The following is an 18,408-nucleotide window of genomic DNA, read 5'->3' on the forward strand; positions in this document are numbered from 1 at the left end:
CCCTTCCTATCCTCTCTACTCCTCCCCTCCTCTTGCATCCTTTCTCTCTATCCGATCTAATGTGACACACTTTTTTTTTCCTTTTTCTCATTACAACGTCATATATGTATTCTGTATAACAGTGAGGTTGTCCTTCCATCTTCTGTGCAACTCCCCTTCTCCCTCTTTTTCCCTCCCACCTCTCTTTCCTATTTATTGGTAGTCTTCTTCTGATGCTCTCCCCTCCCTATCCCATTTTGAGTCACCCCCCTTATATCAGAGAAGACATTCGGCATTTGTTTTTTAGGGATTGGCTAACTTAGCATAATCTGCTCTAATGCCATCTATTTGCCTGCAAATGCCATGATTTCGTTATTTTTTAGTGCTGAGTAATATTCCATTGTGTATAAATGCCACATTTTTAATCCATTCATCTATTGAAGGGCATCTAGGTTGGTTCCACATTCTACCTATTGTGAATTGTGCTGCTATAAACATTGTGTGGCTGTGTCCCTGTAGTATGCTCTTCTTAAGGTCTTTTGGGTATAGTCTGAGAAGGGGAATAGGTGGGTCAAATGGTGGTTCCATTCCCAGCTTTCCAAGGAATCTCCTACTGCTTTCCAAATTGGCTGCACCAATTTGCAGTCCCACCAGCAATGTATGAGTGTACCTTTTTCCCTGCATCCTCGCCAGCACTTATTGTTGTTTGACTTCATACTGGCTGCCATTCTTATTAGATTGAGATGGTATCTTAGAGTAGTTTTAATTTGCATTTCTCTGATTGCTAGAGATGATGAGCATTTTTTCATGTATTTGTTGATTGATTGTATGTCCTTTTCTGAGAAATTTCTGTTCAAGTCCTTGGCCCATTTGTTGATTGGGTTATTTGCTTTTTTGTTGTTTGGGTTATTTGCTTTTTTGTTGTTTAACTTTTTGAGTTCTTTGTATACTCTAGAGATTAGAGCTCTATCTGATGTTTGAGGGGTAAAAGTTTGTTTCCAGGATGTAGGCTCCCTATTCACCTCGCATATTTTCTCTTGCTGAGAAAAAACTTTTTAGTTTGAATTCGTCCCATTTGTTGATTCTTGGTTTAACTTTTGTGCTATAGGTGTCTTATTAAGAAATTTGGGGCCTGCCCCCACTTGATGAAGATTAGGACCAACTTTATCTTCTATTAGACGCAGAGTCTCTGGTCTGATTCCTAGCTCCTTGATCCATTTTGAGTTGACTTTTGTGCATGGTGAGAGAAAGGGATTCAATTTCATTTTGTTGCATATGGATTTCCAGTTCTCGCAGCACCATTTGTTGAAGATGCTATCCTTTCTCCATTGGATGGTTTTAGCACCTTTGTCTAATATAAGGTAGTTGTAATTTTATGGATTTGTCTCTGTGTCCTCTATTTTGTACCATTGGTCTACCAGCCTGTTTTGGTGCCAGTTTTAATAGCCAGTTTTGATGATGTATGGATCTCTGTTTCATGTGATACTCTAATTCTGCAATTTCTTTTTCATTATTTCTATAATTCTATAAAGTAAAACTTGGCAGTATTAAACCTTTGGTTATCCTGAAATTCAGTTTTACAAGAAAGACAGAAAAATGTTTGTTTTCTTTTATTTCAGTTTTCAGAATGATGAGTTGATTTTCTGTGTATTCCAAAAGGGCTGCCTGTATTTTTTTTAAGTATCATTTTGGCCGGGCATGGTGGCTCATGCCTGTAATCCCAGCGACTCAGGAGGCTGAGGCAGGAGGATCACGCATTCAAAGCCAGCCTCAGCAACAGCGAGGTGCTAAGCAACTCAGTGAGACCCTGTCTCTAAATAAAATACAAAAGAGGGCTTGGGGGCTGGGGATGTGGCTCAAGCGGTAGCGCGCTCGCCTGGCATTCGTGCGACCCGGGTTTGATCCTCAGCACCATATACAAACAAAGATGTTGTGTCCGCCGAAAACTAAACAATAAATATTTAAAAAATTAAAAAAAACCCAAAAAACCAAAGAGGGCTTGGGGATGTGGCTCAGTGGTTGAGTGCCCCTGAGTTCAATTCCCGGTCCCCCTCCTCCCTCCAAAAAAAATTTTAAAAAGTATCATTATGAACTCATGTATTTTTATTATGTTTGATAATGTTCTGCTCCATTACAGTCCTCTTTTAAAAAAATATTTTTTAGTTGTTGATGAACCTTTATTTTTTATATATATTTATTTGTGGTGCTGAGGATCGAACTCAGTGCCTCACACATGCTAGGCAAGCACTCTGCCACTGAACCACAACCCCAGCCCCCATTACAGTCCTTTTTGATGTTCAGATTTTCTCATCTTTGACCTGTTGTATCATTTCCTATTGACCCCTGCTGGATTTTTATTTATTTTCGATGCACTAGTCTTTGGTAAATGTCTTTTGGAAGGATAAGTTATACCATGGCGTAGCAAACTCATCTTAAATATTTTCTGCCCAGACCTAGAATCAGCCCTTTGTCTAAAGAACATTTTTTTAATATTTTACTTTTTAGTTGTATTTGGACACAATACCTTTATTTATTTTTATGTGGTGCTAAGGATCGAATCCAGGGTCTCGCACATGCTAGGCGAGCGCTCTACTGCTGAGCCACATCACCAGCCCAAGAACATTTTCTTTTAAAAGTGCTATTTAGGGACCTTAACAGATGTTAAGAAAAATCAGATTTTATTTGAATAACAACAGTCTTTCTGAAGTATTTGAATAGCATGTTGTCAATGGTTTTTAAAACACTGTACAAATTAGCCTTTTACTTTTCAGTTTTCTTTGGCTTAGTTATTGCTAATTAGACATACTTGATCTATTTTATGGTGCATTAGAAATTTTATTTGGGGATTGAACCTAGGGGTGTTGTAACCAGTGTGCCCTATCCCCAGTTTTAAGCAGTTAGTTCATGCTTAAAACTATTTTTAGATCATTGAAGATAATGTTGAATCATGTGTACAGTACAATGATTAACTGATACTTTTTGAATAGAAATTTTGAGAGGATTGGTGTTAAGTGCCCAGTTATGTAGTCTGCTATATTATATGGTTTATCACTTCTGTTTCTCCATATATTAGGAAGAGAAGAGTAGTAAAGTTTAGCCTTTCTATTTCTTAACATTAATTATGAAATCAAGTGGTTGCTTTATAGCCTCTCCTGTTGAGGTGTATTAAAGATCTTTAGGAGCTGGACATGGTGGTACACTTCGGTAATCTCAGCATCTAGGGAGGCTAAGGCAGGAGGATTGCAAATTCAAAGCCTACCCCAGCAGCTTAGCAAGACCCACTCAGTTTGAAGTAAAACTTAAAGAAGGACTGGGGATGTAGCTCAGAGCTCAAATGCTCCTGGGTTCAATTCCCAGTACCACATACAAATACACACTCACACATATACACACATGTCCTAAATTCACTTTAATTTGGTTCGTGTATTATAGAGAATGTCTGACTTTGGATATAATACGCTGATTAAACTTTATAAATTTATATGTCTCATGTGGAGTTGTCAGTTAATAATATGCTTTGTTTTTTTCCTTTTTTCTTTTGGTGGTATTGGGGATTTAACTCAGGGAGCAAGTTCTCTGCTATTGAGCTACATCCCCAGCCCAAGATACTATTAAACAGCCAAAGGAAAGTTTGCTTTTTGATATATTTTTTCTCTTTTAAAAATTGTGCTAGAGATTAAATCCAGGACCTCACCGGTATGATTATTCTTTTTCTAATCTTGTTCTTCAGAATTTGACTTCATTGTGTCTATATTGTTGTATATTTTACACACACACACACACACACACACACATATGCATGCTCTCTTTAAAAACATGATTCATAGTATCTGGAATAATTTCATATGTCCAATGCTTGTCTGTGTATCAAGTTTTTTGTCTTTGTTCTGTTATTGACCTACCCATGGGGAATAACAAATTATTGCTCTCTTTGAACATTTCTTATTCTTTGTGAGGATATGCTTGTGGTAGTAGTCCATTATTTTCTTTTCTCAGTAGAGTATTTTTTGTGCAAACCTAAAATATGTGGTTTTGAGGAGAGTGTATGTCGGATAGCCATCAGTTGCATATCTCTTTGGATACAAAATGCTATGTGAATAATAGCTCAGGACTCCTTTGGTAACTTGACATGGTTGGTTGGTTGGTTGGCTTTGGATATAATGAACACATAGTTGTTCCATTTAAGATTCTAAAAGATGGAGATTATGTAATTGTACTACCTAGTTCTTATTTTGTTTATACCTGAATGCATCCTAACCAGTGGCGAGTCTGTACTTTCTTTTTTTTTTTTCCAAGTTTTTTTTTTTTTTAAGAGAGAGTGAGAGAGGGGGGAGAGAGAGAGAGAGAGAGAATTTTTAATATTTATTTTTTTTAGTTCTCAGCGGACACAACATCTTTGTTGGTATGTGGTGCTGAGGATTGAACCCGGGCCGCACGCACGCCAGGCGAGCGCGCTACCACTTGAGCCACATCCCCAGCCCGAGTCTGTACTTTCTTGAGTTAGAAAGAATCTCAGTAACTTCTTTCTCAACTACTGTTCCTGTTGGTATAATTTCTGTGTCTTGGCTCAGTCTCAGGAAGTACACCATTACCTAAGAGAAGCTTGTGACTCTCAATCCCAGCTGCCCTCCTATTCTTTCCTCTATAGGACAGCCCATGTACTCTCGTGAACATGGTGCTGCTGCATCTGAGCGACTTCAGTTGGGGACACCGCCTCCTCTGTTGGCTGCTCGTTTGGTGCCACCTCGAAACCTCATGGGATCCTCCATTGGGTATCATACCTCAGTCTCCAGCCCCACCCCTCTGGTCCCAGGTAAGCTTTGCTGCAGATGGCCATCCACCTTACTGATCTTTTATACCTTAAGCTGGTCACCTAAGAGGTGGCCTGACATCCTGATCTGCTGTCACATATTCCTATTTAAACTCTTAGGTTGTTTTATTATGTGTTCCTCTGCTGCTTTGCTTTGTTTTTATTGGCTACTAGATGAATAGGCCCCCTTTGTGTCTGTCATCTTCTGGTGTCTTCTGTATTAACTCTCTGTGTCTCAGTAATGAAGTCATGCTAATTTCTGATTGAGTAGACAGGAAGGTAGTATCTACTTGAGTATTTTCTTTCCTTTTTTTTTTGGTACTGGGGATTGAACCCAGGGGTGCTTGATCATTGAGCCACATCTCTAGCTTTTTTTTTTTATACTCCATTTGGAGACAGGGTCTTGTTAAGTTGCTTTAGGACATGCTAAGTTGCTGAGTTGGCTTTTTGCTCCACCCCTGATGCTGGCTGTTTTTTTTTTTTTTTTTTTTTTTTTGAGGCTGGCTTTGAACTCATGATCCTCCCACCTCAGCCTCCTGAACTGCTGGGATTATAGGCATGTGCCACTGCACCTGGCTACTTGAGTGTTTTCTAATTAATTAGTTATACATTATGAGGAAAAACTAGGGTAATTTTTCTTTAAAATAAACAAAAAAAATTGGTTTCTTGCTGATTATGGATAAAATATCCCTATCCCCCCTTCTACCTCTCATTGTATGGACTAATTGAATGTAATGTGGTGATTCTTGAAAAGAACTCTTTCCTCCTGTTGATGTGTATATTTTGAAGATCTGTGAATTGCTTTGTCTCATGAGACTGTTTTTTTGTTTTTTTAAACCTTTTTCACTTTGCCTTTAGATTTCAGTTCATCATAATTAACTAAAGGACTTTTAAGTTTATTGGCGTTATGTGTATTCCCAGGAATTACAGAACAGGGACATTTGATTATGTAACTTTAAAACTTTTTGTAGCCTTGACTGTACAAGATTTTGTTAGTAATGCCACATGGTAAATGAAAACTTTTAAACATATTTTGCTGATTTTTTAAAAATATAAAATGGCATTTATTTTGTATGTTATATAATTTTTAGACACTTACAAAAACCATGGAAATTATTATTTTACGTATCATCAAATTATGTCAGTCTTAAACACATTCAGCTTTAATTAAGCAAGTAGATGAGATTTATTTTCAAGCTACATATTGTTCCAATGCAAGTTTCTGTCAAAAGGGTATACTCACTATTAAACTATAGTTGTCTTGAAACAAACAAACAAAAAAGTGGGGGCGTGGCTTAGAGCAGAAGCTGAAATATTTAAATAATGTGAAGCCTGAATATGAAACCCAGATAAGTGTAAGTATAGCCTCCTATCTCTTGAGGTGAAAGCATCTGTTTGGTTGTGCTTTTGTTAACTATCATCAGACTACTTTGAGGCTTAATGAAAGCTTTGAGAATAAAATGTAAATTCTATGATAGGAAAATTATTGTGATAATAATTAATTATATCTCCTGAGTCATTCTCTTCTGAGTAGGGCAGCACAAAGGGCTCCGGTGATTAATTTCAACATTGGTTAACATTTGAAAAGATAAATAAAATAGACAAACATTTCAAGAAGTAAACAATAAGAGAGGATCAGTTTTTAATACACTGATATCCCTTCTGTGCTACTCCCATGAACTCTTTCAAAACCAGAAGGGGAAGAATGGAGGGAAGGTAGGGAGAAGAAGTACTGACTAGCAGTTTTAGTTCTAATGCCAAATATCTCAGAATCATTTGTGCTTTAATGTCATTTTATTGTTTAGGCTCATGGTAGCTTGTTTATGGTTTGTGCAAGGAGAGAATATAAATTTTGCTCATGAATGTAAAGTTAGGGAAAACACAGTATTCAGGGGAGAGGTTTAATCTAAGAGGGTTGTGAGAAATTTGCTTCTTTGAGGACTTCTGAATCCTAATAGTGCTCATTTAGATAGGCACTGCAGTTTCAAATGCTTATATGAGTCCAGAAAGATCCCTAAATGGGATAATTTGCTAATCTTTTACTTTGGATCGTAGAAGTAATTGATCATTATTGAAGATTTGAATGTACCTTACCTTAAAACTTAAATTTAATGTGAACCACTTAAGGGCACAAGGACTTCTAAATAACATTTATAAAAATTAGTTTTTCAGTTAATTCATAAGCTTTTCCTTTTATGGAAGGTGAAAAGGATTTATACCATTTGGAAATAAATACTTTCAGAAATTTTTTAGCATTAACATAATAACTATTTAATATTATAATTTTAAAAATTAAAATCTTAGTTTAGGGAAGATATAGGACATTTGATAAAAGTGAAGAAGGTCATATTAAGATAATTATTTATAAATATAAAACTTATCTAGATGTTTTATTTGAAAAAAAAATTTTAATACATATATAAAACCAGCTAATACTTCTTTACTTTGAAGTGCAGATAGGCAAACGAATTGGTAAGACATGAAACTCATCAATCTTCCATATATGGTATACATAATACATGAAGTATGTATTGAAGTTTGGATTAGGCAGTTAATATATAGGGTAGAAATGACTAAGTGAATGAATCTGGTAGTATATCAGAGTTTGAAAATGGGTATATTTATGTTTTGTGATAATAGTATTTTTTCTTTCACTTTCAAACAGAGTATCTATAAACTATAACTCAAAAAAGAAATATATGCTGGTTGATATAATTATATTTGTTGAAGAATATATGTTTATTATTATTTATTTATTAGCAGTTATTTATAATAATGGGAAGTAGTTTAACTTCTTTCTGATTTGTTATGTTTTGTTTTGTTTTCCCTTAGATACTTATGAACCTGATGGTTATAACCCAGAAGCTCCTAGTATTACCAGCTCTGGTAGATCACAGTACAGACAGTTCTTTTCAAGAACACAGACACAGCGTCCCAACCTGATTGGTCTAACATCTGGAGATATGGATGCAAATCCAAGAGGTGAGAATGTCTTGAACTTTATCTGATAATAAGTGTAATGCAGTAGTTGGATAGCTATTACATTTGCATTTCTGACCTCATTTGAGGAAATAATGTATATACTCTCTTTGAAGGGCATTATGCAATCACTTCAAATATTTTAAAATTTTATCTCCAATTTTGATTTTAAAGCAATAGTTAGAATATTTTCATTTTTTAATACAGATAATATTAATGTTATTTAATTGCTTTTTGGGGCATAGGACTTCATACTGTTTAAGCTGTATGCAAGGTATTATGCTAGATATTAGTATAGAAGATGAAATGATTGTTCTCTTTCTCTCAAATAACTCATTATTTGTACCCTGAGAGTTCTGTTTCATGCTAATAACTGAGGACCTAAAACAGTAAAACCATAGTTTAGAACCTATTACAAAGCTTAGGCACAAACATTAAAAATTAAAAAAATTAAAAACAACACAAGATTAGACATTAGCCTTTACTTTTAATATGGGTTGATAATCTCTTTTTCCCCACCCTCCAAAAGAAGATTATTATTTTTTTTTGTCACCAGGGATTGAACTCTGGTGCACTTGATCACTGAGTCACATCCCCAGCCCCATTTTGTATTTTATTTAGAGACAGGATCTCACTGAGTTACTTGGTTCCTCGCTTTTGCTGAGGCTGGCTTTGAACTTGTGATCCTCTTGCCTAAGCCTCTCGAGCCGCTGGGATTATGGCTGTGTACCACTGCGCCTGGCCAAAAGAAGATTATTTAACAAGTGTGGTGACTCCAGTTACTATTGCTTTAGTTAAATTTCCAAAATTTAATTTCAGCTTGAGTTACTGGCCACATGCCATACTTAACATATTTTCTAATTTAATCATGTGGTGAACACTTTCCTATTATTTGCTGTCCTGATTTTATTCGTCTTTACTGTCATTAATAATATTATTACCACTGTTTTAAGATTGTACCAAATGGTCGGATGAGGTGGCTTGGGAGGCAGAGGCAGGAGGATCATGAATTCAAAGCCAGCCTCAGCAGTTAGGCTCTAAGCAATTCAGTGAGACCCTGTCTCCAAATAAAATGCAAAATAGGGCTGAGGGTGTGGCTCAGTGGCTGAGTACCTCCGAGTTCAATACCCAGGTACCAAAATTAAAAAAAAAAAAAAAAAAAAAGATTATACCAAATGCCTATAATGTGCTTACACACATACCCACTACACACACACAGAGAAATATATTATAAATATGTGATATATGATTTTATTTGTATGTATAAATATATTTGTAAATACTTATATTTATACTTAAATTTGTATAAACATAAATTTATTGACAATTTATATTTATGCATATATATATATATAGTTCTCTCATTCTTTACAACAGCTCATAAAAGAGATAACTGTTTTTATACTTATTTTTCAAAAGCGAAGCCACTGGGGATATTATTAAAGAATTTGCCCAAAATCACACAACTTCTAAGGGTCAGAACTAGAATTTGAACCCAGGTCTACCTAACTCCAAAAAAATAAGTTCTTACCTTCTTTGTTGCACATATTGTTAACCTAGTTACCTGAAATTAGTGGGAAGTTCAGGTTCTCAATGATTTCATGTCTTCCCTTTGTAAATAACCTGGTCTGGTCTGTCTGTACATTCATACATAGTAATCCATAGATAATCTCTGTCACTGAAGAAGTCATGTGGTTTATATACTAAATACTTGCTTTGTCATCTCGTATAAGTACTTAACCTCCAGATATCTTTATTATTGTTGTTTTAACGAAGCACCTCAATCAAGAAAAGCATTAGGCAATGTGAAGTGGTAATCATAAGAACTATTTAAGGAAAGTGCCAGGGCATCTCAAGTTCTAGAATGTTTTATAATATCACAATTATTGTCTCCTCCATTAGCCTTCTAAAACACAAAGCGTACAAGGGCAGGATTAATTCATTAATTTATTTCCAAAATCTTCTACATTTTCAGAGCTATAAAATAGTTGCTTAAGAAATACATGTGAAATGAATGAGCTTTTATGTCATAATTTCCTTTATTGTCGCATAGATTAAGTGGAACATAGTACTTCCCACCTGTATCCATCCCTCTATGCCCAATAAGTTATTCTTTGCTTGATGGAGTTGCTAAATTTAGGGGAAAATACTCAGGGTATAATATGCATGGTTTTGTGTGATTTTACTTTTTTGTTCAATTCATTTCTTCCCGCCATTGATAAGTATATGTTTTACAGTATTATTATAGTGTTTTGTTCATAACTGTTTTGAAATATGTCACTATACAGTATTGACCTTCCTCTTCCCTCATGTTTTTCTTGAATGACTTGAAAGTAAATGACAGATGCTGTGACACTTTAAAACTTTTAGCTTACATCTAAGAATAATACATAGTCCTAAATAAGCACAGTATTATTGCCCAGTAAGAATCGTATTTCCATAATATACTATCCAGTTCGTACAATATGGTGAACAACTTCTGGGATTACATCTGAAGACAGATAATGTCCCTTCATTAATGGTGCTAAGTTTGATTATTTCTCTAAGGTGATATATTTATTTTATAAGTAAGTAATTTGTAGAGTGGTGTTCTTCAGTAACCTTTATCCAGTAATTTTTTAACGCATTGATGATCTATGCCTGAATTAGTTATTACATTGGGGTTGCCTTTAAGTTTTTTAACTTGAATTTTTAGTTTTTAAAAGAGAATAAAGAAGCATTGTAATTTTTCTTGTTATTAGGCATTTCCAAAAAGGCAATGATAGTAGTTGAAAGCTATTCATAGTTCTTTTTTTAGACTAAATACTTTAATCATCTGAAATTCCCACAAAACTCAGTAATATGAATTTTTGTTTCCAACAGCTGCTAATATTGTCATCCAGACTGAACCACCAGTTCCTGTTTCAATTAATAGCAACATAACCAGAGTAGTTCTTGAACCAGATAGCCGAAAAAGAGCTATGAGTGGTTTGGAAGGGCCACTCACAAAGAAACCTTGGCTGGGAAAGTAAGATAATTTTCTTGATAGTAACATTTAATTGGTGTTTTTGTTGATTTGATTGAATTAGTAAAATTGTTAAAATTAAGAATTGTCATTAACCATTATTTGAAAATTATGTATCTCAAATTTAGGCTTCCAGGAGACATGTTTAGAATGTCCTAAAAATTGAAAAGTTAACAATAACATAATAGATATTTGTAACATATCTATTTCTGTACTTAATGCAATATTAAAAATTATTGTGACACTAGAAATAAAAAGAAGAAAAAGTTTTGTACCTTTGCAAAAGTTGAAAAACTCATTATTGAAAAATGATGCTGTAGGGCTCAGTTGGTAGAGTGCTTGCTTTGCATGCATAAGGCCCTGGGTTCAATCCCCAGCACCACACACACCCCAAAAAAGGAAAATGATGTTCTAGGGCTGGGATTGTGGCTCGGTGGCAGAGTGCTTGCCTCTCACATGTGAAGCACTGGGTTCAGTCCTCAGCACCACATAAAAACAAACAAAATAAAGATAATGTCCATGAATAACTAAAAAAAAAATTTAAAAAAATGATGCTCTAGGCTGAATGCAGTGGTACATGCCAGTATTTCCACTGAGTCCAGAGGCTATGGCCGGAGGAATGTAAGTTCAAGACCAGCCTCAGTAATTTATTGAGACCCGTCTCAAGAAAAAAAAAGTGGGGGGGGCTGGGGATGTAGTTCATGGGTTCTATTCCCAGTACCCAAAAAGAAAAATATGGAGCTCTATCCTTGCTTTAATGTTAGGCTTTGGTAATTGTTGTAGGTCTTTTTTTTTTAATATTTATTTTTTAGTTTTAGGTGGACACAATATCTTTATTTTACATTTATGTGGTGCTGCAGATCAAACCCAGTACCTTATGCATGCTAGGCAAGCACTGTACCACTGAGCCATAACCCTAGCCCTAGAGCATCATATCACTGAGCCACAACCCCAGCCTGTTGTAGGTCTTTTTAACATGTTTTTTTTTTTTTTTGAGAGAATTTTTTAGTATTTATTTTTCAGTTTTTGGTGGACACAACATCTTTATTTTATTTGTATGTGGTGCTGAGGATCGAACCCCTCGCCCTGCGCATGCCAGGCGAGCGCATTACCGCTTGAGCCGCATCCCCAGCCCAAAATGATTATTTTTTTTTTAAAGAGAGAGTGAGAGAGAGAATTTTTTTAATATTTATTTTTTAGATTTTGGTGGATACAACATCTTTGTTTGTATGTGGTGCTGAGGATCGAACCCGGGCCTCACGCATGCCAGGCGAGTGCGCCACCGCCTGAGCCACATCCCTAGCCCCCAACATGATTTTTACTGTCAATTTGGCCTCTTTTTGTAATATCACACAGTTCTCTTTTTTTCTTTCTCTCCACCTATTTTATCAAGATAAGGGTTATGTTGGGCTGGGGTTGTGGCTCAGCCGTGGATTGCTTGCCTAGCACGTGTAAGGCCCTGGGTTCAATCCTCAGCACCACATAAAAATAAATGAAATAAAGGTATTGTGTCCAACAACTTAAAAAAAAAAAAAAAAGGAGTATGTGAGAATTGCTTAGTAATTTCTGAAGAATGCTAAGAACTTACAAAAAACTTTTTTTTTTGTGCTGGGGATTTAACCCAGGGTCTTGTGCATGCGAGGCAAGCACTCTACCAACTGAGCTATATCCCCATTCTCCCAAAACGCTTTTAAATAAATAGGAATTTTACTTACTTTGCTAATTTACCTCTTGGGAACGCATGAGGTGGGAGAATTAACGAGGATCTATTAATATTTGTTTCAGGCAAGGGAATAACAATCAGAGTAAACCAGGATTCTTGCGAAAGAATCAGTATACAAACACCAAATTAGAAGTCAAGAAAATCCCTCAGGAATTGAACAACATTACCAAGCTCAATGAACACTTCAGCAAATTTGGAACTATTGTTAATATCCAGGTAAATGTGACTATATGAATAACAGAATCCATATATTCTGTGTGTCTTGGTAGTGTTTTATCAGCTCACCTTGCTTAAATGAGTCAGTAGTAATTATGATCATTTCTTTTAAGTGCTATGAACTTTACACTGTGTATCTATATACCCACCTTTATAGTGGAATTGTGAAGCTGAATTGTTCTTGTGAATTCATTTGATTTTTTTTCTCTGCTACCCCTCTTAAAAAAGATAGTCCTACATCTTAACAAATGACTTTTTCTCCCCTATGTGTTATAACTTAGTAACTGAGATTTTTGGTAATTTCTAAGCCTGTAATCTTGTCTGTTGACTGATTTTTTTTTTTTTTTTATATATCTTAGTGAAATACTAATTGTTTAAGGATGGTTCTAACATTGAGAGTTTTAGGCAGTAGAATATGTTATCCAGGACCAAAGAAGCTATAGCCTTTTTATTTTGTTGTGTACTTGTTAGATATTTGAATTTGTGGTTGGGTGTTATAACACATAAAGAAAGACAAGTTTAATTTGAAATTTCAATTTGATAGTTGCTAGTTATCATTAAGCCACAATATAATTGAATTTAAGAAATAGTATTGGGAGACTTGGTATTTCAATATACTGAAAAAAAAAGTGTTCTTTTTGAGAAATTTATAAACATTTTTTTCCTTGGGTATAAAAGTAGTAGATGTTCAGGTGTATAAATACTTGGAAATATATTAAACACAAGTGAAAAAACAAATCACCAAATCTTACTGCTTGGCAGTGATGACTGTTTATCTTTTGATGAAAAGACATGCTGTTTATATTTACATGGAAGTATACATAACACATATTCTCTTTTTAAAAATGCTCCACACACTGAAAATCACAAAAAAATGTGATTATACCAAATATCCCTCTTTTTTTTTTTTCCTGTTAAAATTTTCCTACATCATTATTTCTTTATGGCATTTAAGAAAATGTACAGGGGCTGGGGATGTGGCTCAAGCGGTAGCATGCTCGCCTGGCATGTGTGCGGCCCGGGTTCGATCCTCAGCACCACATACAAACAAAGATGTTGTGTCCGCCGAAAACTAAAAAATAAAAAATAAATATTAAAAAATTAAAAAAAAAAAAAAGAAAATGTACATGACTTAAAGTAGGTAGGTGCAAATCACTGACATGGATGCTGGGCTGATTTGGTTCCTGGTGAGGGCTTTTTTTCCTGGCTTACAGATAGCTGGCCCTCTTCTCACAAAACCACCTATCCAATTAAGGCCCAAATTTATGATCTCATTGAATGTTAATTCCTAAAAGACTGTCCATGGAGGTTAGGGTTTCAACATTACAATTTTGGGAGGACATAATTCAGCTCATAGCAATGGTTCATAATTTATTTAACTATCCCCTACTCTTGGGAATTTAAGTTCTTTCCATTTATTTTCTTAAAGGTTGCTTTTAAGGGTGATCCTGAAGCAGCCCTCATCCAATACCTTACCAACGAGGAGGCCAGGAAGGCTATTTCTAGCACAGAAGCAGTTCTAAACAACCGATTTATTCGAGTTCTGTGGCATAGGGAAAACAACGAGCAACCAGCACTGCAGTCCCCAACACAGCTTCTCCTGCAACAACAGCAAACATTGAGTCATCTCTCACAGCAGCATCATCACCTGCCACAGCACCTTCATCCGCAGCAGGTGCTGGTGCCCCAGTCTCCTCCTCCTTCAGTGCATGGAGGTATCCAGAAGGTAATTTGGTTCAGTAGGAATTAGAGGTCTAGTCCCACCCGTAGGCCAGTACTTCTCAATTTGTGTCCCTTGAGTTGTTTTTTGTTTGTTTGTTTGTTTTGGCGTTACTAGGGCACTGTACCACTGAGCTACATCTCTAACCTTTTTTAATTTTATTTTGAGACATGATCTTGACAATTTGTCCAGGCTAACCTTGAACTTGCAATCCTCCTACCTCAGCCTCCCAAGTATATGGGATTACAGGTGTGTGCCACCATCCTCAACTGGCTCTTGAGTCTTCTACCTTAGACATTCTCATGGTTTGATTTGCAAACCAGCAGCATTTGATTAGTAGAAATGGAGATTCTTGGGCTTCACCCATCCTATCCTAGTGTGAAGACAAGGAATCCATGTTTTAACAAGCTCTCCTTGTGATTGTTAATGTACACTAAAAAATTTGAAAAGTGCTATTATCCTTGTTCTCACTGCAGACTTCTGGCCTCACCTGTAGGACAAATCTAGAGTTGATCTCAGATATGAGGCCCCCAAATTTACATGTTTCAAGGAGTACTCTTTTGGGGGTAGTGGGGATTTAACCTAGGGGCAATTTACCACAGAGTTATATCCTCAGCCCTTTTTATTTTTTATTTTGAGAGAGGTTCTCACTAACTTGCTTAGTGCTTTGCTAAGTTGTTCAGGCTGGCCTTGAACTTGCAGTCCTTTCGTCTCAGGCTTGTGCATCACTGGGATTCTAGGCATGAACTCCACACCTGGCTAAAAAGTACTCTTTAAGTGATTTATATGCGAACTGAAGTGTAACAACTGCCCACCACTGAACAACTCTAAATTTAAAGATGATTTACTTATTTTATTCTCCCTGTATCTATTTGATCTACTTTTTCTTATGTAGGAAAATTCTATTCCTGGGGACTGGAGCTCTACTCAGTGGTAGAATTCTTGCCTAGCCTGTACAGGGTCCTGGATTCAATCCCAGTACTACAAAAATAAACGAATAAATTTAAGAAAAGAAAAATTCTATTCCATTTCAAGCTGGAATGGAAACTCCAACTGTGATTTTAACTATTTTATTCAGTGACTAAATAGGGCCTGGTACTTTTTTTTTTTTTTTTTTTTTTCCCATGGCATCAGGGATTGAACCTAGGGGTTCAACTGCTGAGCCACACCCCCAGCCCTTTTTATTTTTTATTTTGAGACAGGGTCTTACTTGGTTGCTTGTAGTTTTACTAAGTTGCTGAGTCTGGCCTTGAACCTGCGATCCTCCTGCCTCAGCCTCCTGAGCCACTAGGATTACAGGCATGTACCACCATGCCCGGTACCTATTTTTGAAGACATTTTAATGAATAGTTAAAGGAAGGAAAGAACAAACACCATGTGTTAGAATTGTTTAGTTGCTGACAATAATGATAATCTCCACCTAGGTGTTTTCATGTTTATATTAAATGCGTTTAAAGACAAAAAGGTATTCCTTATAGTGTCTATATGTATATATGTATACATATTATATATATTTATAGTATATATATGTTTATGTATGTATATATATTATATATATTTATATTATATATATTTATATATGTATTATATATATATCAATCATCTGTCTTGTAGCATCTAAGCCTTCATTCATTTTTGTCTGTATCTTGCATCACGTTAGGGCCCAGAGTTGAGTACTTACTTACCCTAGATGTTGGATAAATAGTGAATAAAAGAGTGATCCCATCCCCTCTATGATTATTCAACCATGTTCTGTGTGTGTGTGTGTGTGTGTGTGTGTGTGTGTGTGTGTGTCTGTCTGTGTGTGTTTTGCTGGGGATTGAACAAGCACTCTACCAACTGAGCTATATCCTTAGCCCCTAAACCATGTTTTTTTTTAATGTAGCTCAAGATTGCCTTTTTTTTTTAAACTTTATTTTCATTTATATTTTTATGTGGTACTGAGGATCTAACTTAGTGCCTCACATATGCTAGGCAATCACTCTACCACTGAGCCACAACCCCAGCCCTCATGATTGCCTTTTTTTTTTTTTTTTTAAAAGAGAGAGTGAGAGAGGAGAGAGAGAGAGAGAGAGAGAGAGAGAATTTTTTTTTTTAACATTTATTTTTTAGTTCTCGGCGGACACAACATCTTTGTTGGTATGTGGTGCTGAGGATCGAACCCGGGCCGCACGCATGCCAGGCGAGCGCGCTACCGCTGAGCCACATCCCCAGCCCTCATGATTGCCTTTTGAGACCATCATTTTACATCATGACTCATACTAAGCTACTGTGATTTTAAGCCATCTTTCTCAAAGCATTATATATTAGAACAATAAAAATTGTAGCATTTAAAAAAATATATCTGTATGCAGTTTATTGTTACATATTTAATTAATTTATTTTTTGTGCTGGCACTGAAGGCAGAGGCCTCATGAATGCTAAGTTCATGCTTTACAACTCAGCTACATATTCAGCTGTAGTAACATTTTAGATATCCAAAATGTGTACATAATGTAACATAATCATTTGTATATTCACCCATCTCTAAAAATAAAAACTATGGATAATTGACACACTGTCCCATTTTCATTTCCTTATCTTCTTTCCCAGGTTACCACTATCTTACATGTATGTCATTCTTAGGTGTGTTTTTAAATGTTTTCCACATGTGTATTTGTTTTGTGTATGCAGATGATGGGCAAACCACAGACATCAGGTGCATATGTTCTTAACAAAGTTCCTGTTAAACATCGTCTTGGACATGCAAGTGGTAACCAGAGTGATGCGTCACACTTGTTGAATCAGTCCGGTGGTGCTGGGGAGGATTGCCAGGTGTGTGGATTTCATATATATTTCTGTGAATTTCATATATATTTAGAATCATTCAGTGACACAAAGAGAAGCTACTATTAATTGTAAGTTCCTTATAATTGTAAAAATCCCAAATGTCTAAACAAATTGATTAGCATCTAGATTTGTAACATCTTACTTCCTTAATCAAGGCAAGTGTGACAGCTGACCTTAATGTGGAAGGTATATCTTCCTAATTTCCATAATTACAGAAATTTGCTAATTAATTTTTTTTCAATTTAAAGCTAAGTAGGGGAGAGCTGGGAATGTTGCTCATGGTGGAATGCTAGGGGTTTGATTCCCTGCATGGCCCAAAAAAAAGTTAAGTAGGAATCTGAGAATTTTAGGTACTTACTAATAGGTAGATATCTTTCACAGTCTATTTCTTTACTCATTTTCCCTCATTAATAAAAACATAGTGAAGGGAATTCGTCATAATTTAAAAAAGGGGATTGAACTCGGTTCTATATGTATGCTGGGCAAGTATTCTACCACTGAACTATATATCCCTACTCCTAGAAATTTTAGTTTGAAATGTCTTGTAGCTTCTTTTGCTTTTAGGAATATATCTATACAGTAAATATCTAGCATGGAGATTATTAGAAAGAGAGCCAGGGAAACCCTGAAAAAGAACACAGGGCTATCCCAAAAAATACTATAAAAAGTCTCTTTAGCTAAAACAATTTAGTATTGGCATATGAATAGACAGATAATAGAAAATAATAGAAAATCTAGAAGTTGACTCATTTGCAACTTGGAATTTATTATATTATAACAAAATATCCCATATTAGTGAAGAAAAGAAAGGACTTTTTGATAAATGATACTGGGATAACTGAATAGCCATATGGAAAAGATAAAATTAGACCGTTTATTAATCACTTCATAGCCAGGATAATTCCAATTATAGCTGAAGTTTAGATGCTAATAGAAATGCTAAACGATACAACTCTCATAAAAGGAAATCTGGCAGTATCTGGCAAAATTTTGTGTACATTTGTTTTAAACTAGTAATCTTCCTTCTCAGAATCTCTGCCAAAGATATCGTAGCCAAAATATGAAAAGGTATATGTGCAAGGCTACTACTAATTGAAAGTTCCTTGTAATCGCAAAAAACCCAAGTGCCTATCAGTAGAGTCTAATTC

At 35.6% G+C, this 18,408-nt stretch overlaps 1 protein-coding gene across 2 annotated transcripts in view; it reads left to right on the plus strand.

The window, feature by feature from the left end:
* The window catches only part of Rbm27 (RNA binding motif protein 27), a 79,411-nt gene that overhangs the window by 41,114 nt on the left and 19,889 nt on the right, over positions 1-18,408 (plus strand). For both annotated transcript variants that reach the window (XM_026384362.2, XM_026384361.2), the window contains exons 9-14: positions 4,628-4,792; positions 7,622-7,771; positions 10,631-10,775; positions 12,558-12,711; positions 14,141-14,437; positions 17,105-17,245. In XM_026384362.2, coding sequence (XP_026240147.1) covers positions 4,628-4,792; positions 7,622-7,771; positions 10,631-10,775; positions 12,558-12,711; positions 14,141-14,437; positions 17,105-17,245 — 1,052 coding nt within the window. The remainder of the gene's footprint in view (positions 1-4,627; positions 4,793-7,621; positions 7,772-10,630; positions 10,776-12,557; positions 12,712-14,140; positions 14,438-17,104; positions 17,246-18,408) is intronic.

Source organism: Urocitellus parryii, chromosome 1 (assembly GCF_045843805.1).
Source record: "Urocitellus parryii isolate mUroPar1 chromosome 1, mUroPar1.hap1, whole genome shotgun sequence".
In the NCBI taxonomy this organism is placed as follows: Eukaryota; Metazoa; Chordata; class Mammalia; order Rodentia; family Sciuridae; genus Urocitellus; species Urocitellus parryii.